The 26,663-nt window shown below is 38.1% G+C and overlaps 1 protein-coding gene across 6 annotated transcripts in view; it reads right to left on the bottom strand.

The window, feature by feature from the left end:
- Positions 1 to 2,434: 2,434 nt before the first annotated feature.
- Positions 2,435 to 26,663, bottom strand: part of CEP350 (centrosomal protein 350) — a 45,881-nt gene continuing 21,652 nt past the window's right edge. For 4 of the 6 annotated variants that reach the window (XM_072419813.1, XM_072419814.1, XM_072419809.1 and 1 more), the window contains 25 exons: positions 25,530 to 25,707; positions 25,296 to 25,441; positions 25,050 to 25,213; positions 24,135 to 24,245; positions 23,407 to 23,484; positions 23,113 to 23,207; positions 22,924 to 23,001; positions 22,677 to 22,828; positions 21,544 to 21,692; positions 21,269 to 21,453; positions 20,925 to 21,012; positions 20,701 to 20,847; positions 18,750 to 18,907; positions 17,415 to 17,537; positions 16,980 to 17,173; positions 15,533 to 15,726; positions 14,473 to 14,620; positions 12,446 to 12,606; positions 12,117 to 12,247; positions 11,822 to 11,889; positions 10,484 to 11,706; positions 8,956 to 9,363; positions 8,643 to 8,789; positions 8,415 to 8,537; positions 2,435 to 4,954 (listed from right to left, as the gene is read on the bottom strand). In XM_072419813.1, coding sequence (XP_072275914.1) covers positions 4,790 to 4,954; positions 8,415 to 8,537; positions 8,643 to 8,789; positions 8,956 to 9,363; positions 10,484 to 11,706; positions 11,822 to 11,889; positions 12,117 to 12,247; positions 12,446 to 12,606; positions 14,473 to 14,620; positions 15,533 to 15,726; positions 16,980 to 17,173; positions 17,415 to 17,537; positions 18,750 to 18,907; positions 20,701 to 20,847; positions 20,925 to 21,012; positions 21,269 to 21,453; positions 21,544 to 21,692; positions 22,677 to 22,828; positions 22,924 to 23,001; positions 23,113 to 23,207; positions 23,407 to 23,484; positions 24,135 to 24,245; positions 25,050 to 25,213; positions 25,296 to 25,441; positions 25,530 to 25,707 — 4,814 coding nt within the window. In that variant the 3' untranslated portion in view covers positions 2,435 to 4,789. The remainder of the gene's footprint in view (positions 4,955 to 8,414; positions 8,538 to 8,642; positions 8,790 to 8,955; positions 9,364 to 10,483; positions 11,707 to 11,821; positions 11,890 to 12,116; positions 12,248 to 12,445; positions 12,607 to 14,472; positions 14,621 to 15,532; positions 15,727 to 16,979; positions 17,174 to 17,414; positions 17,538 to 18,749; positions 18,908 to 20,700; positions 20,848 to 20,924; positions 21,013 to 21,268; positions 21,454 to 21,543; positions 21,693 to 22,676; positions 22,829 to 22,923; positions 23,002 to 23,112; positions 23,208 to 23,406; positions 23,485 to 24,134; positions 24,246 to 25,049; positions 25,214 to 25,295; positions 25,442 to 25,529; positions 25,708 to 26,663) is intronic. The other 2 variants (XM_072419810.1, XM_072419811.1) reach the window with 2 other exon arrangements.

Raw genomic sequence — 26,663 nt, forward strand, 5'->3', positions numbered from 1 at the left:
TAGGAGTGCAGGGGTGAGAAGTGGTTAAACAGGGGTGCAGAGGGTATATGGGGGAGATGTGAGCAGTGATGGATGAAGCATGGTGGGCATAAAGAGGTCAGCAATGGACAAGGGATAACAAGTAGATAAAATGTTCAGGAGTGGTAGATGACATGTGCAGGGGTATGGAGGTGAGTAGTAGAGGGTGGCTTTTGCTTGGGAGGCATTGTGATTTGTGTTTGTACATCTTTTTCTAGGTAAAAATGTGTCCTTGGAACTGGAAAGCATCCACGCTAATCCTAGGCGTTCTACAGAATTATTAATTGCCGTAATGATCCTGAACACAATAGATTTGGAGTCTCTGACAAGTGAATGGCGCTTGGCTTCACATCTAATTTTTTTTTTCACGCACCAGTACAAAAAAGGTGAACACTTGGAAATGAGGAAGGTAAAGTTCTCACCACCTCTCACATTGTCAACATTAGTTTAACATGATGACGTCTTTTCAAGTTCAGCGCCGGAGACCCTGCTGTCAGGCCGCTGCTGTTTCCTGCATAATATGCTGAAATCACAGACTGGAATAAATGTGGCAGAGAAAATAGGCAATGCAGGTGCTTGTGACAGAACTGTTAAGCAAATTAACAAGATTCCATACTGTCCACATTTAGGTTTAAAGAACAATCATCACAGCAAATCTCTAATTTGTGCTTTGGGCTCTCACCTTGTCCTTCATTGTAAAGCTGAATGCCAACAAACAGATGTAAACCACAGCTGACTGTCTCATTGTGCTGCTTCTTGCACTCTAAGTTCTGTCATACATAGGATTTTGTAAAAGGTTGATACCAGATATTTTATTCAGGAACTACATTTCTTGTAGTGATACATAAAGCAGACCTTCTGAGAGATGATGGATGCTGCCCTTGCTGAACTAATTTTAAGTGTGGGAATTAGTAGAACACAGTATTAAACGCATAGGGTCTGAACACCAACCAGGCAAGCTGTATAATATAGAGCCAGGTCAGAAAAGAAACATCACCTAATCCATATTCTGTGATGTGGCAATTTTTGCGCGCGTGCACACACACGTTACATGTTATATATATATATATATATATATATATATAACATACACCATTTTGAAGGCAGAATAGTGCAGACATCTTTCAGTCTATTGCTTTAGTCTCGTAACATTCCACATACTGTCTTGTAGAGTGGTTATGTGAGTATTTTAATATTTTCATAACAAGTATTACCAAAGTTTTAAACAGACCTTTCTCAACTCTGTAGGTCCAGGTATGAAATCTCCAAAGATCATGATAGACTCTAAAGTCTAGTTGTAGTTGCCATTTGTTTACAACAGTACCTTGTTTACAAAAGTACCTTCTGTCATGAAGCATTGAGAGTTGTGATGCATTTTCATTGCCTTTAATGTGATCTTCAAAGATGCATTTCTTCACATTGCCTGCAGCTACAGAGGTCAGTGAAAACTTGTGTTAAACATCAGTTATTGCTTGCCAAATATATAAATATCTGAATCTATATAGCTTGGTCACTGGTTTACTGTGCCAATTCCCTCAAAAGTTCTCTAACACAGTGTTTTCACCACAACCCCAATGCTTATTTTACACCCAGCCTGCATGTTATAGATACTGCTGTGTTTCAGTTCCAGAAAGGCAGCAGTTTCTGAGATGCAGGAACCTCATCTGGTGCAGTCACTCAGATTGTACATCTTCCTTCTGATGTTCGGCTGAAGAATGTGCTAATGAGTACATATTATAATTACCATTTTAATTTTATTTAGTGGCAGCACAGATCCACTACTTACTTTAACTCTTTTCTAAAACTATGGCTTCATTACATTCAGAAAACGGGAAGCAGTTTCTAGTAAAGTGCAATGACAACTGGTACAGGTTAAACAGAATAATAGCATAGGGTAATCACTGAGATGGCAAAGAAAATAGTGCTTTAGAGGATGAACCCCAGGCTGATGTTAGGACCCATTCATACGTAAGTAGTTTGGTGTGCATTGCTTAAAGGCAATTCATTTATTTTAATAGAGCGCCAAGAAATCACAACAAAGTCCAAAAAGTGGACCTGTGATTTTTTTTTTGCGCAGTGTACAGTAATGAATGTGCAATGTTTTAGTGCTTTGTGGTGTAAAAAAAAATCAAAAATCATAGAGCACGAGAACGCATGTAAATTGCACTTTACCACAAAACATATGTGATAATGGGTCTATTTGTTTTTACACAAATCAAGCTGCCATCTACGCAGAATGATTTTATACCAGCCTATATTGCTTCTGTATCACACTGTATTTATAAAAAATTAAAATACGCTGTAAGTTGGGTGTATGTTTCCATATTGCATTAAATCTTTACATATCCTCACAAATCCAGAATGATTATCATCCAAAATACAAAGATGAGCACCGCCTACAAAGACAACAAACATGACATGTATAAATCAGTATTTATTTACAGCTTTACTTAATGTACATATTTTCCTGAAGGTTATTCACAAGGCTATACAGAGCGAAGGAATATACAATGCAGCATTGCAGGTGACAGATAGTGGCTCCTGAGCTAGAAACAGCACTATTGGGGTTCAACGGTTAAAAAAAATTACCAGCAACTGCATAATAGCAACACCCATGCTGAGACCACATGAAGCCCACTTAGAATATGATCGATCAGCAATAGTCAGAAATTTAATTTCATTCTCCCCGTGCAGCTTGGCAAAAGGAAATGGTGAATGTGATTTGCTGCTCTCATCTCATACATTTTTATAAATAAAATTTTACACTGACAACAGGTTTAAAGTAGACTGTACGCTAAAAAGGTTGGCCTATTACACAATAGGGATTTTATTAAACCATTGCATTAACGTAACAAAACTGTCGGGGGGGGGGACTTTTGGGTTGTTCTATAGTGATCCTGGAAATATGTATCCAAATGGGAGAACACTTTTAAGCACAGGCTTTTGGGATCAACAGCACTTCTGGAATCTCACCATCACCCTCACCCCTATGAGAGCCAAAAGGAAGGATAGGATTTTACCTTTTACCCTTTTTTGTCAAAAAAACATGGTCCTACCATTATTTTTACTAGCCAGAAACCCCTTTCTTGTACTCTCTAAAATTGTATTCACAGGCCTAATCTTCTTTACCTTCATTTTAAGTTTCCAGGGAAACTCTTAGTCTGGCTAGTAACTTGAGTCAATGGCGGTTGGCTGGGTTGAGACAAAATGTTGTCCGGTTTGGTTTTTGGTGCACTATGGTGTCCCCAAAAGGCTAGTAATAGTAAGGGCCTTTAATGGGCATTTAGATTTGATTACATAATGGCTGCTGGTTTACTTTTAGTGTAACTTGTAAGTCCTGGACTATTTTATTTCATATTTCTGCTGCAGTAATATCTCTAGTCTTTAGTGAAGAGATATATATTAGTTGTAATTATTCAATGTCTGTGTCCATTATGTACAACTAAAACATATGACATGCTATAGGTAGCATTTGAGAGAATCCTTGTGATTAATTATACTTTTACGTTTTCCAGTTGTATTTGCCTTTACAACAAGGGAGGATGTAATACTGTCAAACAAGTTAGCCAAATTCTATGGCTGTTCTCCAATGCATTTCAAGCAGCAAAATCCAATTGTTCACTCAGTGTCCCCTGGGGAGTGCTTCACCTGAGTGGAATGACATGGCCGGACTCCAAAAATTTTATGAAAAGTCCTCCAGGTGACCACTACCGGAGCAATTATGGTTTGTGCATGAGCTGCGCCATCTGCTGGTCCATTCAGAAAAAAAAACACTCATAGCAGCATTTGCTGAAATAAGGCCAGAAGAGCTTCACCAGGTAGTTTGTTTTAACACAGTGAAAGCATAAAGGGCAGCTGGACAAAACCTGTGACAAGTTGGATCTGAAGATCTTCTCTTGAAAAGCATTATACTGTTTTTGCAGAGCGGTGTTAGGCGCTAAATGTGATACACACTTGAACGCAATGTGCAAACATCTTGTGTAGAGGAACTCTGCTATGTATAATGTCATCAACAGCACAGAGTGAAACTAGGGTTTGTCTACTTTTAAAAATGTGCATAATTAATACTAGAGTAATATTTCATTGTGATCCTTTTTTGAATACACCCTTCTAATGATAATTTAAAGTATTTACAGAGGAGAAAAAAAATCTCAAGTTCTCATGCCAAACTTCTGAAGCGAGAGACTGCTGATCGCCCATACACGCCACTGTACACCCAGCATTTCAAGTATTGCAAGAAGTTAAGGACACTTGATGAGGCAGCTGTACACACCCATGCCTCGCAAACGCTCAAGCTTAGTTTAACTGGTTACCAGTATCACACATTAATTAGCAGGTATGGAAAACCTTCAACAGCAGAGGTGCTGCTACACCTTCACACATTTCAGTCAGCAGCAGCTCAACTGAAAATGCTTGCACTACTCTACTTGCACTGTAAATGGCCTCCCGACCGTATAAAGTGGCATTGCAAGAGACTGGGAGTGTCTCTTCTATTTTGGAGAATAGAGAATTTATAAATAATTTAAAAACAAGTCCATGCTAATATTAAATTGTGTTTCCTTGCATTAATACGAAGAAAAAAGTCTAAAATTAAAAGATTAAAGAGGAGCATTGGTATCACTCCTTACACTTCATTCTCTAATCAGAGAACCACAGCGAGGGTCTGGCTTGTCTATGTTGCAGGAACGGCACAGTCCTGTATCTCCTTTGTATGCATAAAGAGCTCTTCCGTTAGTATTCTTGCATCCAGCATAAAAAAGACATGAAAAAATCATACTGTGATCACAAGGTTCTTCCTGCTCTGGATGCGCTGTAGGACTTGTATAGTGTCCCGGATTAAGGCCTCGAATATTCCATCAGCCAGCTGCATCTTTACAAACAGTTCGTCTTCATCGTAGTTCACCCACTGTGCTTCCTCTTCATGCAGCTCTTGTACCTTTTGGCAGAAATTAAAAATATATTAAATATATTAGCTCAAGCCAATTAGAGGGATTTACTATCAAATGGGACAATTTTCCACCTTACTGTTAAATCTCCCAGGACAATGAATAATATTAAATATTCTGCACATAAGGCATTATCAAGTGCATATTTTTCCTGGCCTAAGCACAGCCTTTTTTATTTTTGTTATATGTAAATAACCTCCTCCTCTGAAAGTTAAAAGTTTAGGTTGTGAAGCTACCCCTCCTGCTAGCACACCCAGGAAACACAAAAATGGTTATTTCACATGACATCGGAGTTGAAATTAGAAAGGATATCCAATTATCTGGCAGCTCTTTGCTATTTGTGAGCTATAACCAAACATTTTTTTATCTACTAAGCCCTATTACAGGTATTGTAAAATTCCCCAATTTCCAGGACTTCAGCCACAAGTAAAAGACATAAAAATACATAAAGGTTACATAGCTTCTCTAAGTAAATATATAAAGGGTAAATGGCTTCTACAGAAAAATTTATATAGGGTACCCACTGCTTCCCCAGAAAAGACAACTCTACTTAATAATAAAGCCTTTTTTTAATACTTTAACCAAACTTTTGTTTCTGTGCATCATACTATCACTGCCAACTGGCTGCTTCTCAAGCACAAGACAACACAGCAAACTTGTAGGATGTGGAACGGTGTGACCTGTCCTTGCAGAATAGGGGTTAATCTACACTGAATCCTTTTGCCAGCACCTCACATATTTCCAAATAGCTGCAGATCTGTGAGACGAACATGTTGACTAACAAATTGCCTGCCCCACCTTCTTTTTTAACATTTTATTATGGCTAAAAGTAAAGTTCACAATATCCACTAAAATGGGTTATAAATAAAAATACCATGAGAAGTGATTCCATTCAAAAGAAAGACATCCTATAAAACGTAGGTTTCTGAGGATTTCAAGTTATATAAAAGTGTATTATTACAATCATTAATTGAGGAGATTAAACAGGTACTGACTGTAGGAGTGGCTACTCCCTACCCAGGATCAATATATATTTAAATGTTTTCTTACAAGTTCCAACAAGTACAATAATCCTTTATCCCATAACACTTCAGTAGCCATGTAGGAAATCTACGATGCTCATTGTAAAACCAGTCAAACATACACAATCCTACTGTGCTATAGCAATCTTTTACAACAAAACTAGAAGTCAAACGTAAAAATCTGTTTACAACAGAAGGTGTGAACAGAAACTGTATGTCTGCATACCACTTTGACTAGAGCAATTTGTACATTCCCATTGTTTTTTTTTTTTACAGGATAAGCGTGACATTACTCAAGAGAACAGTGTTTACAATACACATTTTGTATATTGTGGTGAGCCAATCAATACAGCAATGCACATACTAAGCATTTGGAGGTTGCAATTTTATTATTTCCTAACAGAACCTCGTTGCACCTTTTCAGCTCACTAGCTTTGCAGTGCATTGTGCCGCTCAAAATAGTACATAAACATTCTTTTTCATGTGCACGAATAGGCTACGCACAACACCGGATTGCAGAAAAGTATATGCGTCTCCATAGCTCACGAGTAAACGTTTCCTCAAGTGAACATAAAGTGTATCAATTTTTTTCCCCATTATGATGACACTAATATTCTGACTCCAGGACAAAGCATTGCAAAATTCTTCTGAATGAAGTGATGGCTACCTTCTAGAATAACAGCAGCAAGAATAGTATTCTTGTCATGTCCTGAAAGGTATTGAAAGGGGGACTTTGAAGGATCAACAATACCAAATTTATATTTCAATGCTGGATTGAAGGCCAAACAGGAAGAGGAATCTGTAAAAACCTTTGCATAAAAGTACAAATAATTCGCAAGAGGTGGTGAAGTAAGATTGCAAAGAGCAGGCTCTTAACAGTAGCTAGGGTGCTGTCTTATCCAGTATAAGGTCAGAATAGGTCTTCTACAATTAGGCCAAACCTTAAAGCGGATCTAAACCTGCATGACTCCCCTATCTATGTTCCATCGCAGGGTGCCGCCATCTTTTTTTCCTCCCAGAAAGGATCTTCGGCCACTTAGATTGGCTGTGCCAGAATGACGTGGTCCATGTCAGCATGGGAGTTCATTTATCCCTGGCACATGCAAGGAAAGCGAGAATGACTGGGCTTCCCAGGCAACCAATTCTGGCGCTGCACATGTGCACCTCTGCTTTGTCTTCTGCTATGCAGAAGGGGCATCACCTGTCCTTTTCGGCAATAATGACCTGCCTTGATCGAGCACTAAAAAAAATAGAACTTTAAATCCACTTTAAGATTAGAAGATTTATTTACTTTGCGTAAAGTAAATTTAGTGGATTTATTTACAAAAAGCAGAATGGGAGAGCCATCCTTGAGATAGGAGACCTAGACAATCTGATACATGCCGAGAAGCATCAGTAGAAGTTTTAGTGCAGCAAAAAATGGATTATGGTTAACCAATCTCGCTGTACCACCATGGTATCTGCTGTTAATCTCCTTGCTGCTGTGTTAGGGTCAAAATACTTGTTAAGCTATGTACACACAACAAATGGTTCTTGCCCGATATCGGATGAGAATCTGGCGTGTGAACAGCGCCTGTCGTCTATCGTCCGAACGACCATCCTGATCCTTAACGATCCTTTCCAACGATAATAATTGCATGTGTGTATGCAGCTTTACAATCTGGTTTTACAATCACATTTAAATTCGCTATGTAATATGGGGATCTACCGAAACTATCCATTGTATTTGTAACCTATTAGGCAGAAACTTGAACTATATAGTTATTGGTAGAGCTAAAGACAATTGAACAATGAAATTGTTAAACATGGGGAGCTTAAGAGCAAGCCCTTGATGGTATTTTGACAGCCAGATATTGCTGATAAAATTGGCAAGAGAAAACAGTAATGGGGTAGAAACAAAGGGTGTACCAAATCCACCCTGTGTACTGTAGTGTTCTTTAAAGGTCCACAACATATTGTTGTAATTGTTAAATAAAGAAAAAAATAAATAAATTTATACTTTTTTATTTACATTTTGGTGCAATTCTCAGACTGTAACAAACAGACCAAGCTGTGGTCTCCCATATACGATAAGTTCGACTAAATATGACTAGGCTAGATGCAAAGTGCTTTTATTCATTACAGAACCGAAATGGGAAATAGTTGTAAATGTAACGGAAATACCTGGAGCTAATCCAAACAACGCAATTACACCCAAACTACATAGGATTTCATGAGAACCATGTCTACAATCAATCACTACAGAATGCTTCACCTAAATCTTATGGCTCAAGTTTGCCTTTTACTCCTCTTTTCTCTATAAAAAAAAACAAAAAAACAAAAAAAAAACAACAGGAAACCTTTTTTCGTTACGTCTGTCACTTACAGTCTACTTTTTTTGTCTGGAGTTGACAAAAACCACCTACACAATTAAAACAATGTTCCTTACCAATAAATGATCCACTCTGTCTCTCTTCTTCCTTCCAAACTTCATCATCCTCTGCCAATCCATTTTATGATTTTGTTCCTTCTTCAAACTTAGGAGGTTAAGAACTTCACTAGTTAGAAAAGACTGCAAATTAAAATGAAAAAAAAAAAAAAAACAAATTAAAAAAACTCACTTAAACTCTGAATGAATTTTATCCCACATAATTCCAATATATAAACAGTGCAGTACCTTTACTTCCTGGATACTATTGGGATCTTTTACCCGACGGGAGTATGATGGTGTCACCCGCACAGGTTTCTTCCATGGTGGCTGTGATCCTCGGGGGTCGGGAGAGCAGATGTCTTCAAATATGTGTAATGTGAGATCAAACAACATCTGCAAAGAACCAGAAATGCAGCAGTGTAAAATAAAAACAAAGTGGCACAGTATTTCAGCAAAAAAAATGTTATGGCATAGCTTTTTTTAGTAGGTGAATTTCACATTGCGTTCAAACTTTATCTGCTTAATATAGAATTATTGGTCAGGTACAGATGCAACCTACTTCTTTATAGGCACTGTAGGCTGGGCTTTGCTCTTCACTTTCACAACGTGTGAACTTGTTTCGGATGTCTGCAATGTCTAGGCTTAGCCGTTTCCACCCCCACAGTTCATCCACTGCCGATTGGACCAAGTGCTCAACTTCCAGTGTAGTGTGAGGAACTGCCATGATAAGCTCAGGTGGAGAAATTGGCTGACAAGGCTTTGGAGGTGCCTCAGAGCGTGGTGTTAACATACTTGGTTCTGTTACAGTACCGGCTGAGGGTGCACGTTCTAAGAGTTGGTTTTTATGATTACTCAGCCCAAAATCCTCCTCAAACCAGTCTGCATCTTCTCCGAGGACAGACAATATGTGATGGCTTGGGTCGAATTCTGTGACTTTCTGTTTCGTAAAAGTATCAAGGAGAGGTCCCTAAAACGATAAAGAGATCTTATAAAGACATACCTACATTTTGGTAAGGTAAAAAACACACGGAGGCTAAATTCTAGGCCAAACATTTAGGTTTATTTTTGAAAGTATGGGGAAGATTTGACACTTCTGTCAAATTTTAAGTGCTCCTAAAAAAGCACTCTTGTGCCATTCCACGGCGCTTCTTTCCCTATTTTGCCTGACAAGTATCACCTACACAGGAAGGAGGGGGGAAATGTCCCACATGGAGAAAGACGCAAAAGAAAATTAAAGCCTGGAAAATTTACTTTTAGTCTTGCTTCTGTGTGATATGTGGTGTGGAGGTGAAGCACTTAAGAGTATCAAGAAATAGAAATTCCTTTCTCTTCTCTCATGTGCTATCCTAAAATGTTTTTTTTTTATGTGTAAACTATTAAAATTTAGCTTTGTCCCTGCTCACTCAGCCTATCACTGCTGTGGCAGGTGCCATTGTGAGAGCACATTACCTGTGGAAGTGGTTCTTTGCATTATATAATTGGTGGGAGTGGCTGTATTGCTGGCAGGGTATAAGATTCTCAGAGCGTAAGATTCACAACTACCAACAATGTCACTGTGTTTTGGAGTGTGCAATCCCTCAGTTATATAGCCACAACTGCTGTCTAAGCAAAGAGAAAAGATTAGTGAAGTTACATTTCATGTGTGTCACTCATTTCATGTATCACCCTCCTCACCCTAAGCTTAGACAGCCACTGTAGAGCCAAGAGGATCCTACAATCACAGTGTACTGCAGTGGAGACAGCCGAAGCTGGATGGATCTCATGGGATCCTATTTAGATGCTAAACCCCACAAAGGTAAACATTATTTATAAAAAAAAAAATTAAAAAAAAAAAAAACAAAACTGTTTTACCATAGGGGGTTATTATATATTTATATATATATATATATATATATATATATATATATATATATATAAAAATAAAGGACGTTTAAATTTTATGGATTCAAGCTGACACACGCAGTGCCACTAAGTGAGAATACATATCTAATATTAAGCCCAATGTTAGAATTTAGACCCGCTTTAAAAAAAACGCAGCAATACATTCATTTTTTTAATGGTTTACATAGGAACTTCCTTTTACTCACCAGTCCCTGGTGTTGATCTTGCTTTGGGATCTCTTCTGAAACCCGAACAGTATGGAAATCCTGGTTGCTCTGTTGAATTTTTTGTGCCCTCTGTTTGCGAATGTTTTGGAGGTAGGTAACAGTGTCCTTCAAGCATGCTTGTAGAAGACTATCTGAAATTGCGCCCACTTCTGAGGGTCTTTTTCTGAAGCTATCATGAGGTTTATCCGTGAGCTCTAAAAGACAGATTTGTGGGTCTTTGTGCTTCTTATCCAGAACTACAGTATCGGTAGGGGTGTCAACTTGCAACTCCTCGTGTATGGATGAGGAGTGTAACTCAGAAACACTAGACTCTAGGCTTGGTAAAGGGGTCTTTTCTGGGGTTTTCTGTTCAAGGTTCTCATTTAAAGGAAGGTGGCCATCTAAGTAATCCCCGTTTTTTTCTGCTGATGGGGATATGAGTTCTTCCTCTACTAGTCGAGTGATTTTCTGTGGTGGAGCAAAGATTCCATGAAGAGGGGAGCATACAAAATATCGACTACCTTCAAGTGAGCCATCATTGTTGCCTTCAGATTTGTCAAGCTCAACGCCAGCCCATATGCCTTCTGCAAAGAGGGTCTCCCCTTTAAAACGCAGTGTACCAGGCTGTACACCACTTACTAACACTCTCTCTCCAAGTTGAAACCCTGAAAGTGGGTCAGTTACATCACTGGTCAGAAGGGGTTCCGGTGAAGAAGGCTTGACCTCTGTGATGTCTGGAGTGCATGGACTAGCTGATTTCAGTTCACTTTTATTATTTTCATGTTCAACAAAACTCTCAATGCTTGGCTCCCTTCCTGGTGTCATCAACAAGATATCAAACTCTTCTCGAGGTGTTTCAGAGACTGACAATTTTAAGGGAACAGGAGACTCAAAATCATCAGAGTATGAGTGATCTTTTTGCTGGGAGACATACTCCTCTGGAGTCCCACTCCTTAAATGAAGGTTCAGGGCTGGCAAAGGTGAGATGGACCTATGTCTCTGTGTGTCCAGAACATCCTCAAGAATCTCTGAATAGATACTAGACATAGGACTATCGTGTGCAGGGCTTGGTAAAGCCTCCCTGTGAGGAGGTGACAAAGGATATGCAAAGGGGACATCTTCCTTGGCAGCCAAAGGCTCTGGTACAAGTACAGGCTCATCAGGGATGCTGTCAGTTACAAATTCCTTTCTGCTGGCCAAAGATTTTTCTTGCTTGATGCTTTCTGCAGAAAGGTAAATTAGCTGCTTAAAGTAACATAAAAAAACACATCTACTTCATTTCCATAAATTACATTTGAAAGGATTTCTAAGCAAAAATAGCCCTACATCACTTATTACCTTCAGATCTATTACTTATGTCCGTTATGTGTTCGCTCTCAGCTTTATAGGAAGAAGTGCTGTCCGCTCTAAGAAATAAAAAGCAATGATTATTTCCAAGAAGATAGAGCACAAGTTAATTTACTCATGGAACGTGATAAAGATGTTGCAATGTTCTCCCCAGCCCCTTCCGGCTGTTTTGGGTGGTTACTGAAGAGTTGGGTAACAATACATGGACTACTACCCAACTACAATTTCTTCCCACCCAGCTTTAAAAAAATTCTGTGTTGAACAACAATGTTGTATCAGAAAATACCTTTGTGGGTAATCGGGTCGCAAGGAAAATGAATCCTGGTCTGCTTTAGTCACAGTTCTAACACTGGGTGGTGTTGTGGCTTGTTCTTGGCTCAATTCAGCTTGTGTCTTCTGAATGTACTCATCATATGACTGCAAGAAACAATGAAATCGGTCAACCCACTTCACTACTACTTTTTATTCAAATAAAATCTTACTTTTTTCCCCTCATACACACCAAAATATAAGTATAGCAGAAAATGTATAATAAATCATACTCTGAATTTATTTTTATATATTCACATAGAAAGGACTTATAACTTTACTAAATGTTTTTAAAAGATGACTTACCTGGAGCTGCTGAAGTAAAATGGCTTCTTGTGCTCGTAGTCTTTCTTTCTGTCTTCTTTTCTGTTCTCGCTTCAGGTTTTCCACAACCGATTTGCGTTTCCTTAGCTCATCCTTCAGTGCTCGGATACGACCCTCAATGTCACTTTGGTCAGATGTGGCTTCTGGGAGGGGGGGATGGTTAAAGGAAAAAAAAAAAAAAAAAAATCACACGTGTTGCACCAAGTTAAATGACAACTGTAATTCAGCCCCACACTGTCCATCCAAGTGATCTAAAGTCTATAGGCTCCCATGTCACCACCAACATCTTTGCCTGGACTTCAAAAGAATTGAGCAACTTTGTCCTGCGATTTTGCAACTATTGTACACAAGAGTTGATTTATCCTGAAACCCAAGGCATGCAGAGACTATACATTCAATCTGTACAACTAAATGTATCATCCTAAACTTTCTTGCAGGTAGGACAGATGCATTAATAATGCATTAATAAATGCATTAAGCCAGCATTTTTTTTTATTCAACAATGCTCCACCTTAACTTTCTTTTTTGTTTATCAGGTGAAAGAAATGTAATCTTTCTAATGAAACAACAACATAAAACATGGGTTCTAACCATTTCCTCCAAAAAAGTTTTTAGTTATATTTTAGCTTTATTAATGACATAAAAATGCTAACTGCTGATCAAATGTATGTCAGGAATCAGTCAGGGTGGACGGGAGTCTAAAATTCTTAAAACAATATATGATCTTGTGCTACACAAAGAACACACAAAAAGATTCATAACTTTCTAAATAAAAAAAATAAAAGTGGTGCTAAAAGGATAATACACTGAAGAGGTATAACATCACTTGTGTAATACAAAAAATGTCCAGCATTGCACGCAAAGAAAAGATCTCCTTAAATCTCAAATGGAATCTCTCAAAGTTGTCCATCCACCAAAATTAGTTCTCGACTATTTTAGAATACAAATACACCCACTGGATCTGTTGGACCATTGAATACGGTAATTTGTGAAGCTGATCTCTATCCCGAGAGCAGGTAGTTGAGTATGTGGATTGTGGGGACTCATTGTTGGTAACGGTGTATTAATGTGCGCAATTGACTGTTTTCTATGGAAGATTGCAAATGACACTTAAAGAGAAATTTTCTTTGTGTGCAATATTGGACATTTTGCATCATATAGTTTTTTTTTTAAAGTCTTTAGTGTATTATGGGCAGCAGGGTGACTCAGAGGTTAGCACTCTTGGCTCAGTGGCTACCACGCTTGCCTTTGCAGCGCTAGGTACCAGGTTTGAATCTCGGCCAGGACACAATGTGTATGGAGTTTGCAGGTTCTCCCAGTGTCTGCATGGGTAGGCCAGTTCCTCCCATATCTCAAAAACATGCAGTTAGATTAATTGGCTTCCCCCCCAAAAATTGACCTTAGACTACATTACTGATATGTGACCATGGTACGAACATTGTGAGCAGTGTGAGAACATTGACAGCTAGTGACATGACTATGGACTTGTATTGTAGAGCGCTGCGTAATATGATGGCGCTATATAAATACTGTATAACAATATTAATAAAAAAAATAATAATAATATCTTTTTAGTGCCACCTTTATTTGTAAGAAGTGTACTTAACAAGCTTTTACAAAACGTTTGAGAAAATGTTAGAAGATTTGATGCAGTCTATAAAGTTCCATTTAGCACTAGCATGGAAATAATAAATAAAAATGAATGGGTAAACTACGGAGTAAACCAGCTGATAACAAGCTTTGATATGCTTTATCACTAACTAAAATATGTTGAAAGACTGCTACCAACTTGTTTCAAGTGACAGTGGGCAACCGTGTTAAAATCTCAGTTAACATTTACAAATTAGAACTGAAGAGTTCTTAAATAACCTAATAAAAGCTGCTCTTAGCTTGCTATGAAAAAGCTTGCAGCAAGAACAGCTTTTATACAAACCAAAGTAAACAAGGCATCAGCACAAAAAAAAAAAAAAAAAAAGAATGAGAATGGGTAAAACTGATAAGCTTATTACCTGAATGTGTCATAGACAAGGATTCCTCAGACCAAGTGTGAGAAAGCTGGTGAGGTCTTAATGTAATGTGAACTTGTTGTCTACCAGACTTAGTACTTTCCTTGCTGGATTCTAATTCTGTCGGGGACTTGTTGCTCCTAGTTGGAGACTGTAAAATTGAACAGAATTGTCATTATCAGCATACAAATTAGGCATGTTTTTTTTTTAAAGTTTTGTGAACTTGTAGGCCATATATTCAACGGTGAAATGAACAGTGTTGAACTTACTGGTTGAAATCTAAACAGTTCTGTTATGGAGAATGTTAAAGTGCAGTGTTCTCCCCAGCCCCTTTTAGCTGGGCGCACCGCACCACCCGGCACTTTTCAGTAACCACCCAGGTGTTTTTGGGTGGGTTACTGAAGGGTTGGGTCACAATACAGGGTCTGCCAACCCACCTACAGCTTCTTTCCACCCAGCTTAAAAATACTGAAGTGTAACATATTGTCGATTTGTGGTTGGCAACTCTATATTTGCCAGGAACAATAAAAGAATGTGTTGATTTAATATAATCTTTCATTTATTGGCTGAATAATCCTGTAAATCCTAACATGCTCCTGTACAAAAGATTGAGCCATACTGGAATCAGGAATTCCATGACAGCTGGAGTTGCCTACACTAGGCAACAGATATAAACAAAGACTGAAATGCATATTTTACCCTTTAAAGAAAACACTTTGAGTATACAGTTGGCATTTACTGCATACTCATGTCATTCTGCCCAATGACAGATACAAAGAGTTGAATGATTATCAGAAAAAAAAGTTGTTTATCTTACTATAATGCAAAAGAGAGAAAGTAATTAAATTATAGAGGATGTGAAGTTCAGAGCAATTGACACTCATTATGTTATTTCCTTAAATTGAGTTTACTTTTTCTGAAAATGCCATATGTGGACTTTACCATTGCGTGTTTTGAATAAGATCACATTCTGTTCAATATTTGCTTATTACTATTTATTGAAAAATGAATACTAGACTTCTCTGAAAGGAATATACTTTGAATATTTGCTGTATATACCTACCTTCTTGCTGAGAGCAGATAAAACCAAATCTTCAGAGATGCTGCTGTGTTCCCGACTCTGCTCATGGATCTGTTCAGCAATGGTTGATGGTTCAATGCTTTCAGAGGATAGATATTCTGGTGGGGGACTTAGGGAGGTCCTAGTATGTATTGTAGGGCTTGCTGGAGTTGGAGAGGCCTCTCTGTTCCTCTTTTCTGCTTGTAACAGAAATAAATTTTAAATATAATGGACTTGTCATATTACAAATGCACTTTTCACCATAGTATTAGCAGACCTTATATAGTCATTAGAAAAAGAAAATACACCCTCATTTATAAAAATAAAAAACAATCTAATCCTTACCAGGTCCTCAACATTAGGTAAATGTAACCTCAGATGAACAGCCCAACATGACTTATTACACAGTGTGGATATTTATTTACAAAATCAAAACACAAAAACACGGTGTTAAAATTAGGTACACCCTTAGCACTTTCTTGAGTGTGTTAACACAATATCAAAATGCTGTGGAAGGACCTAAGAACTAGGCATGAATGAATACCCACAAACCTCAATGAACTGGAGCAACGTTGTAAAGAAAAGATGGCCAAAATTTCTCCATAACGATATGACAGACTGATAAAGTCACACTGAAAAGTTTTTGCTGCTAAGGGTTTTTTCTACAGGCTACTGAATCATGGGATGTACCTAGCTTTTAACATACAGCTATTTCATTTTGGCATTTAAATAATTATAGCCTGCCTGCTAAGAGCCTGCTAAGGTCCATCTGTTTTTTCTTTTTTTAATATGCCCTCATATGTAAAACCCTACAATTAAAGGAGCATGTACTTTCATTTTCCCATGACTGTATGTAAAAAAGTGTAGTGAAACACACAAGTGTAAATATAATCTTAAACAGATATATGTAATCGCCATCCAAGAAAACCTGGTATGATATAAACATGGATGATGCCACCGCAGACCTTTTGCTCTACTCTGTCAGGATAAGTACAAGATCTACAATACAGCTTCCCTTCCCTCGTCGCTTGTCTGTGTATGACAAGTCCTTTTAAATTGCAAATCTGGAACAGGCATATTTTAAGTGTGTGCCATAAATCTTTACCGGTTGCAGGTCACCTATTCAGCCTCTAATAAAATCAAGGTACCAGCATGACAACCAGGAAACTAATGTTTATAAATAGAGAATTCTCCATAATTGGATTGGATAATCGCATTAAACAGTCCCTTTAAATACTGCAAGTTGCTAGTAAGAAACAAGCATGCAGACAAGGACTTTTCTTTTATGTACCCAGGTATCACGTGACCTATTTACAATATTAGCAGCCCTCTTTGTATCCTCCTGAGATTTTTGCTTTGGAAAGTATGGGTAACAAAACTCACACAAAAATTTCAGAAATTTTAATCCAATGAAATACATGCCATCAATACATGTATTATCTTTGCATACCTTCATATACAGTCTCTTCCCCCTCAGTGCTTTGACTCTTCGTTTTAATTCTTGGTTTCTCCCAAGCAGCAAGTGCCTGCTTCTCAATACGCCTAATTTCCAGTTCTTCAGCATCCAGTCTTTTTTTCCACTCCAAAAGCTCCTGTGCATGTAACCTCCTCTGCACCAACTGCTGTTCCCGCTTTGTCAAGAATCTGAAATAAGATTTTGGGGTTAGAAACATGACCACTCCAGAATACACAACTCACCCAGGATAGGGAGGGATGAGGGAAGAGCAAGCAGAGGAAGGAAGAGGTAGGAGACACAACATCCGCATGCTCTGCCTTCACTAGCCCCCCAAAAGCACACTGTCATGCCCCCAGGATTCATTAGCAATATAGCACCTCCCTACCCCCCCTCACACAGTGCAGGGAGCAGAGGGAGTGGTGCTGTTACCTGAGCAGCTGGCGGCAGATATAGAGCTGGAATTTGGGGTGAAGTTTGGGAAAGCACACACTGAGAGAGGCCCAGTGCTGGGGCGTAAAGACAGAGAAGAAGCAGTGAACAGGGCAGATGTCTCTACAAGAAAAGGAGCGAGAGTTTACCAAGAGAGTGACACAGAGTGGAACAGAGTAACAGAGTGGAACAGCCGAAGGTCTGCAAGGACAGGACCACAGCGGGGATCCTGGAGGATGCCAAGCAGAGTGCAATTGAAAGAGGCAAGGAAGTTACATATATCTAATTGGTTCAGGTGAAAAAGAGAATCATGAAAAGATCAGGAAAAAAATAATGCATAATGAAACACATAGCATGATAAATTAGCAGTAGAGAGGTCTCTGAATATAACATACTTGTCATTAAAACTATACCATTATTTTTGTGACAGGAGAAATCCAACACAGTCTGCAGTATACTTTAAATTTTGTTTTGTAGTATTTCTGGGCACCCTGAAAAAGTTACTAATCCTTGCATATATTCTATGCAAGGTTCAACGTCTCCTGGAATCTGAGGCTCTAAAAACTTCCCTCTCCTCACATGAAGGACAGCAAACCAATTAAAAGTAAGTCTTTGTAATTATTTCCTTCCCTCCAGAGACAAAAAGGCACATAGACATAGCCTCCTGGCATTGTCAGAAATAATTGGGAGTAGTTACATGGAAGAGAAAGAGTGTCAGTACATTTGGAAAATGAGTATCTGGTAAGTTGCATGTGCCACGTTTGTGAATATTTTGAGGAACAAGGAGGCTTTTTAATACAAAACTAAAATACACATAAGGGCACTGCTGGATATCTTTTTTCTAACTATAAAAAAAAGAAATAAAACAACAGTCTAGATTTATTGACAAGCGAGTTATAAATACCTATTAATACAAATCAAAGACACCAAAAACATTACTAAATGTGGCAGACAAAAGCTGACTAAAACAAAAAAAAAATTCAAACAGCCACATGGGATACATTCTTATATGGCAACTCCATGCTTTTCCCAGTAGAAAAGAGCATTAGGTAATTTGACCATGTCCCCAACATTGCCCAAAACCTGAGGACTATATTTTTCAGTAAGCAAGCAGCACATTTATGCCAACTGAAACTGCTTTAAGATGGAGTTGCCCTCATAGGTAATGATAATAAAAAGCTAAGCAAAAAGAAAAAAAAACAAATTTCTAAAGATGGTAGGAGACAACAGGATTACATTTAAATGTAAGCTTTCTCAATACATTATGACAAAAAAAAAAAACAAATGACCAGTAATACTATATGTACAGATCAGGAAATACAATGCTATAGTTACTTGGCATCCATATGGCTGTGCATTTTGCGGAGCTTCTGCATGATGCTGCTGGTCTCACTGCCAGAGACTGATACAGGTGAGGGGCTCCGACTATCCACATCAGAGGGAACGTGGCTAGATGATGGACTGAGTCGAAGATCCCCTTCACTGGGCTGTTCCTGCATAAAAGAAAGATATGTCTTTATGTTTTATACTGTGTGATTATACTTATATGTATTCTATGTCCGTACAGTGCAGGTGACTTTTCAAATTAAAAGAAGTACATTTTTGGATATACAGTTTAGGGTCCCTGAATATTTGGACAGAAAACTTTTTTTAATTTTGGGTTTGTACATTACCACAATTAATTTTAAATGAAACAACTCAGATGCAGTTGAACTGCAGACTTTTAGCTTTAATTCAGTGGGTTGAACAAAAAGATTGCATAAAAATGTGAGGAACTAAAGCCTTCACAACAGCCAACCAAGTAAACAACACTCTCCAGGAAGTAGGCGTATCGATATCCATGTCTACCATAAAGAGAAGACTGCATGAAAGTAAATACAGAGGGTGCACTGCAAGTTGCAAGCCACTCATAAGCCTCAAGAATAGAAAGGCTAGATTGGACTTTGCTCAAAAACATCTAAAAAAGCCAGCACAGTTCTGAAAAAACATTCTTTGGACAGATGAAACCCAGATCAACCTTTCCCAGAATGATGGCAAGAAAAAAGTATGGTAAAGGCGTGGAACAGCTTATGATCCAGAGCATAGCACATCATCTGTAAAACATGGCGGAGGCAGTGTGATGGCTTGGGCGTGCATGGCTGCCAGTGGCACTGGGACACTAGTGTTTATCCATGATGCGACACAGGACAGAAGCAGCTGAATGAATTCTGAGGTGTTCAGAGACATACTGTCTGCTCAAGTCCAGCTAAATGCAGTTAAATTGATTGGGAGGCGTTTCATAATACAGATGGACAATGACCCAAAACATACAGCCAAAGCAGGCCAGGAATTTGTTAAAGCAAAGAAGTGAAATATTCTTGAATGGCCAAGTCAGTCACCTGATCTGAACCCAATTGAGCATGCATTTCACTTGTTGAAGACTAAACTTCGAACAGAAAGACCCACAAACAAACAGCAACTGAAAGCCGCTGCAGAGCATTAAAAAGGAGGAAACCCAGCATCTGGTGATGTCCATGAGTTCAAGACTACAGGCTGTCTTTGCCAGCAAAGGGTTTTCAACCAAGTATTAGAAATGAACATTTTATTTTCAGCTTTTTAATTTGTCCAATTACTTTTGAGCCCCTGAAATCAAGTGATTGTGTTAAATAAGGCTTTAAATCCTCACATTTTTATGCAATCTTTTTTGTTCAAACCCACTGAATTAAAGCTGAAAGTCTGTATTTCAACTGTATCCGAGTTGTTTCATTTAAAATTAATTGTGGTAGGTAATGTACAGAACTAAAATAAGAAAAAAGTTGACTCTGTCCAAATATTTATGGACCAAACTGTAGCCTTCTCCCATTTTGTCACATAGACAATTATATTTTGTGATTTCAAGGCAGACTAAGTAATTTATCAACAAATATATTAACAAACAGGTCTCCTACTAGAGCAAAATGATCTAATACTAGATTATTCACTGGCAGTAGGGAACGGATATATCATTAAACATAATAATGTAATTGTTTGCACCTTATGAATGTGGTGGCTGCTTGTCAGAAATTTTATCTGATACTGTGGTTTCTATATTTGTTTAAAACACATCATTTATATTTAGACAAATGCCCATTTGTAAGCTTGTGAAGTATATTCTGGTACAAAAAAGTGTTGACATACTTTGTATTTCTGCAAATCTCAAAATTATTACCCACCTACTGTAGAACAGACCAATATATACCTCCTCTAATGTGCTTTACAATGTACCACCTGACCACCTTTTAGTCAAAAAGACAGTCAAAGAACACACCTGCTGTCCACTCTCTGCAGATTTGAGCTTCTCCTGAAGCCGCAGTGTGCTATTCTGGATGCGTTGAATCTCCTCTTGCTGTTTCAGAATAAGTTGCCTTTCCCGGCGAGCAGCTTTGTTTGCTTCCTGCAAGCGCTTTATTTCAGCCTAGAAAAAAAAATCTGTATTAGAGACAGTACAGTTGAGAATCAGATACACGTCAGTCTATTACTTAATAAACATACTTGTTCCTGCTGTAGTCTCAGTAAAAGACCTCGTTGTCGTTTCTTCAATGGCGGCATTTTGTCATCCTCTCCCTTGTCACGCAGGTGTCTGAAAAACACATGTGAACAAGCAATAAGCTTATGTTAGTGTTAATAAAAAATGAGGTATGGTGAAATATATTTAAATTGTTAATTGGGGTTTATTAGTAGTTGCCAAATGGAGTAAAAAATGATGGCCAAATCTGCCTAAGCAACGTGTATCAGTAAAGATAGGGTCTTAAATGCAGACCTTGCGTACACACAATGAGTATGCCCTATCATTTACGAATATCTATTTATACCTATGAATAGCTATTTAGTTTTACCTTTTTTGGTGTTCCAGCCAAGCAAGTTCAGCTTTTGTCTTCTCTTTAAGTGCTTTCTGACGCAAACGAAGCAGGGCAGCCTGGTGTGCAGAGCGCATTTCTCCTTCTTGCATATATTGCCGAACCATTTCCATTGTGAATTTCCAAAAGCTGTCTTGTCCACTGGAAAAGGGGCCACTGAGCTCCTGTGAAGAATTTACAGGCATGTAATTATATTACAGCATAATAAATGGCATTCTAGTCACCTCTACTCACAGCTGAACCTTGGGTCTTACCTTGTCAGGGGTGCTTTCCTCATCGGATTCATGTCTCTGACTTCGCTGTCTCTCCAAGCTACCACGCCGGTGAGATTCAGAGGGAAGCAGGGAACGAAATGATAATTCCTCAATGCCTTCTTCATTAGTAGCAACTGCTGAGCTAACGCCTAAAGAAAATAGCAATGCCAATATTAACACACACAAAATATCTGTTCACTTCCCATACAACAAGTGAACATGAGATAATATGCAGATTTATTTAACAATAAAATACAATCAGAATACTTTGTAAATGAATGGTACGAGATGACTTTTGAAAATATGGCGTCTGTTACATGTACCAGATTTAAAATAAGCTGGCAACAAAACAATCAGGTCCCTTTTTCGAAGCTTTCAAACGACCTGATGATTTTAATTCAATCAACAGAAAAAGTAAAGCACAACCATTGTGCTCTAGAGCTCTTGAAAGATCTAAGGCACTAGTTTACAAATGTGGTTTGTATGTATACATATATAGTAAATGTCCTTGTGTATCACAGTATGTCTATATACAAAATCCAACACAAAACAATAGATAAAACCTATGTTTTTTAATGTGTAATAATATATTTATATTAAGGGAATCTATCAGATTTAAGACAAAAAAAATCTTTTTTTTAAAGTTGATCCCCAGGCATGGCTAGAATTTACACCTAATCATTATCCACCTCTCAACAGCACTTCCCAGCATTGTCATTACTTTTTGTTTAATTAATTCAATGTCATCACTAAGGTGTGTAAAATTATTGCAGGGCAACTTCTGGGACAACAGAGCAATATGGTTATTTTAAATTGACATAGACACATCCTAGGTCTACATTTACCAAGAACTCTTTACTACAGAGTGTATGGTCAGGTTCTGTGAGCCAATGTAGCACAATGTTTTTATTAGGAAAGAAATCAATGTATGCACACAGGAGGAGGAGGAGGAGTTCTGTAATGCAGAAGAGAACTAATGGGCTGGGATGACAAATCACCTGTGAAATCAGCACCAACACACAAGTGTTTGATAAGAGATCACTGGATAAAATAAAGAAAAATATGCATTTACTGCAAAAATTTAGTGGTTATAATAAACATACAAGGCTTGTCTCTCTGGGCCAACAACAAACCTTTCTCATCAAAAGATACACTGCTGTCCCCCTTTAACGCACTCCCTTCGGGCATTGGCAGCTCTTCAGAAATGCTTTCCTCTAGGTCTTTCGGACTCATGATTTCCTCCTTAACAGATGATGGTGGTGGACTTTCCTGTTCACTGCTGCTACTGCAAAAATCACACATAGCAATACAAACATTTGTTACCAAAAACAGTCAGGAAAAATGCACAGGCCTCAACAATGAGTGTATGGATCTCCGTACCTGTGTGATCGTTCTTTGAAGCTGGACACACTACTTGGAGCCTGGGATGACGGTGAGACAGAGCGAGAACCCTTTTTCCTAAAATAACCACAACAGTTACTAATCAGGGATTCACAATCCATTTTTTTTTAACTTTTTACCTAAAATATATTAGACAGTGCAGAAAATTATTATATTTAAATGTATTACCTCATACTACGGGAACGATGGCGTCTCTGCTGTTCAATGGGAGAGATGGCTGTTGGTTCTGAGCTAGTAGGAGACAAGTAACTGTGGTCCAAAGACTAAAGAAGGGACGAAATAACATATTATACACAAGGCAGACATGTGGACTTCCTTTTTTGAAATACAAATGAAAGTTGAAGAAACCTTTCTATTTTGAAGGCATACAAAATAGAAGGGCAACAAATAAAGTTAAAAAAAACAAAGTTAGCTTTCTATGATCCAAACATACCAAATGACAAACTAGAGTCTTCCACTCACCTCTTGTACTTGGACCACATTTTGAGACACAGATGCTTCCAGTGTCCTCTGAAACCGCTGAAGCATTTCTGCCTGTGTCTGTGGGTAAATAAACCTTATTAGATCTGATAACTTACTAAAGATCACTTCTTTAGTTTATATTTCTGAAGTAGTGGTGAAGGAATAAACACTGTTGCACCTTTGAATAAAACTAAATCCCCGAGTTCTTGCAAAAATGTACAAATATGCACAACCTGATTCCATGAGAAGGAAGTGCACACACCCCAATTTTTCAGCAAATAAATACAAGGGGGCCTAATTTAGAAGGCTAACACACTAATTGAGGCTTCATGGTATTACAATGTTTTTTTCCAAATCAAAAAGAGGAAATAGCTAGGGCAAGCTGCATGCAAATTAAACTATGTACAGCAGCTTACAGCCCTCCCAACAACTATATTCTGCCAGAATCACATAAAAAAACAACACATATTAATCATCAGGTTGGAAATATGGGGAAAAAAAAAATTAAGTTTTTTTTTTTATTATTCAATTGCATTTTATTAGGGGGGAGCAACTCAGAATATACTTTATGTACACAACTCCCCACGTGCCCTTTCCCAGGGTTAACAACTACTTTTCAGCTCCCTTAAATTTAAAGTGCTTGATTGTCACCACTTTTTATCAAAAGATTGTAACTTGTTGCTTTTAACAGAGTACACTCTAATCTTCAGCCTATTGAGATTCCTTACGTGTGCTGCGACCTGACGCGCCTCCTCAAGTTGTCTCATACTTGCTTGGGCCTCTTGCTCTGCTTGTAGTCTCAGAGCAGTCATACTTTGCTCATGACGTTGTTGCTGAGACTGTAGGGAACAATTTTTTTGTTTAGGTGGGAAGTTAAATTAAATTTGTACTTTCCTATGCTGGGCAACAGGGCAAAACATCTTGTCAACCTATAGGTGTTCCTTTCCAGCAGCATATATGGATCTACTTTAAAAAAAACTATAAAGCGGACATTCACTGAAACATTTCCTGGTACAGAATCTCCAGGTCTATTTGTTTCAATTGCAATAACTGTTTCTCTGTTTTCACAACAAAAATGTACATTTTTTTTCCTCGTGCATCCTAACTCTATATTAAATAGGCCCTACTTAAAATTATTCAATATATTGAATAGTGTAAATATATTGAATAGGCCCTACTTAAAATGATTTTATTTTTATGTGCAACACAATCTATTGTGCACCAATCCTAAAATCAATCCAAACATTACTAAATGACAAGCAATATAGGTTACCGAATTTTAATATAAGGCTTGGGTAAGTGATTCTTCAATTGCATCATTAACATAGAAAATTTGCCAATGGGGAACATAGCTTAACCTCCAATTAGGTGGATGAGGTGGTGTCAGCTGACAGCAGGCCAACTCAAATGAAGTAAGGAACAGTCACATTAAAAAAAATAATGATGACTGGCAGAGAATAGTATATTACAAATAGCATATTACAAATATTTTGAATATTTGTGCCGAAAACTCTATCTTTCTCCGTCTTTTATTCAAATAACTATATAAACCAGGGTTAGGCATAAATAAAATATTAAGCAAAAAATCCAAGACATCCACCACACACTACTCCAATGAAAATTTATTACAAAAAAAACCTTACCTTTAGGATCTGAGCAAGGGAAACAGTTTCTTGCTGTGCAAGTGAAATTCCACGGACACGCTCCATATCACAAAGCTGTCTAACAGATTCCTCCATGGCACCCAAGTAGTTTAGTTCCGCAGACATGCGTTGATGTAAGCCAGCAGGGGAAAACCGAATAGAACCTGAGGTAGGTAATTATAAAGTATGAAATAAAAATATACAATGTTAGGTACTACATGGACCTAAAGAAGTACAGTAACATACTTTGACCTGATGCAGGCGTTAACGCTGGAGCTTGAGCTGCTGAGGCTGCAGTGACGGAAGGTGCTAGCGGTGAGGGTGCTTGTCCTGCTCTATCCTTTGTGCTGCAATTATGACTTTTACCATTCCTTTCTCTATCAGACTGAAGGCTAACATACAAAAACATACAGGTGATAATCACAATTTGCCCTTTACAAGCCAAATGCGAAAGTTAAGAAACACACACTAGATTAGTACCTGGCAATAGATCGAGAAGAAAGATCACCCATGGTGCTGTCAGATTCAGAGCCTGCAGATTGCTCTTTCCCAGTCTGAGCTTGCTTGCTGACAAGGCTTTTATGTTCAGAGCTGGATACAATTTTTTCAATATCCACAGATGCTGAGAGCTGAGAGCTACCATTCTGCAAGTCTCGCCCTACAGAGTAAGGAAAACAAGAAACTATTTATAAAACATTAATACATACAGAATAAATCAACTATGAGTGCTAATAAAGACAATTCCTTTTTTAATGAGCCCTGTCACCATAGAGTCACTAATAAACACAATCTCCCTTGTAAAAAATAAACATATTTACTGTCTGATTGACCATGCCTAAAAGTGGAACTAAATTTCAACTTTTAAGAATAAATGATCAGCAGGTCATTATTGTTGAATGGGACAGGCAATATCTGTTCTGCAATAACCCCTCCCACCTGTCTAAACACTCAGCAAAAAGCTGAGCAATGAATAGACAGCATCAGCTTTGGCCTTTAGGATGCCTGGCAATCCTGGCTTCCCCTTTGTGTGCTGGGAATTACCTCCCATGTGTATGCCAAGGAGTTACGTCATCCGGAGCCAGATAATCAAGATGGCCTAAGATCCTCCACAAGAAAAGAAGAATAAAAAGGTGGTGGCACCAGCTCTGAGGAAATGGGGACAGGTGAGCAACGCGGGTTCAGATTGGCTTTAAAACTACATCACTTTGCTGCAGGTATTCAACATTTCCAGGTCTGAATAAATATTCTTCTCCCAGATTGCTGTATTACCTCTTGGATAAAAGAATTCAGATATTCAACATACTCTAAATCAGCTGAAGAAAAGCAAATTGGCAGAGACTGAAAGCATGGGCCACAAGAAAAGTAAGTTTAGACTCACTTCTTTTGCAGGGTGGTAACAGGATTATTTTAAAGTGGAGCTTACATCACTTAATTGAACACCAGTTAGGTCCTAAAACATTTGGACAGAAACAACTTTTTTCTAATTTTTGGTTCTGTACATTACCACAATTAATTTTAAATGAAACAACTCAGATGCAGTTGAACTGCAGGCTTTCAGCTTTAATTCAGTGGGCTGAAAAAAAATGATTTCATAAAAATGTGAGGAACTAAAGC

Source organism: Pyxicephalus adspersus, chromosome 8 (genome assembly GCF_032062135.1).
Source record: "Pyxicephalus adspersus chromosome 8, UCB_Pads_2.0, whole genome shotgun sequence".
NCBI lineage: Eukaryota > Metazoa > Chordata > Amphibia > Anura > Pyxicephalidae > Pyxicephalus > Pyxicephalus adspersus.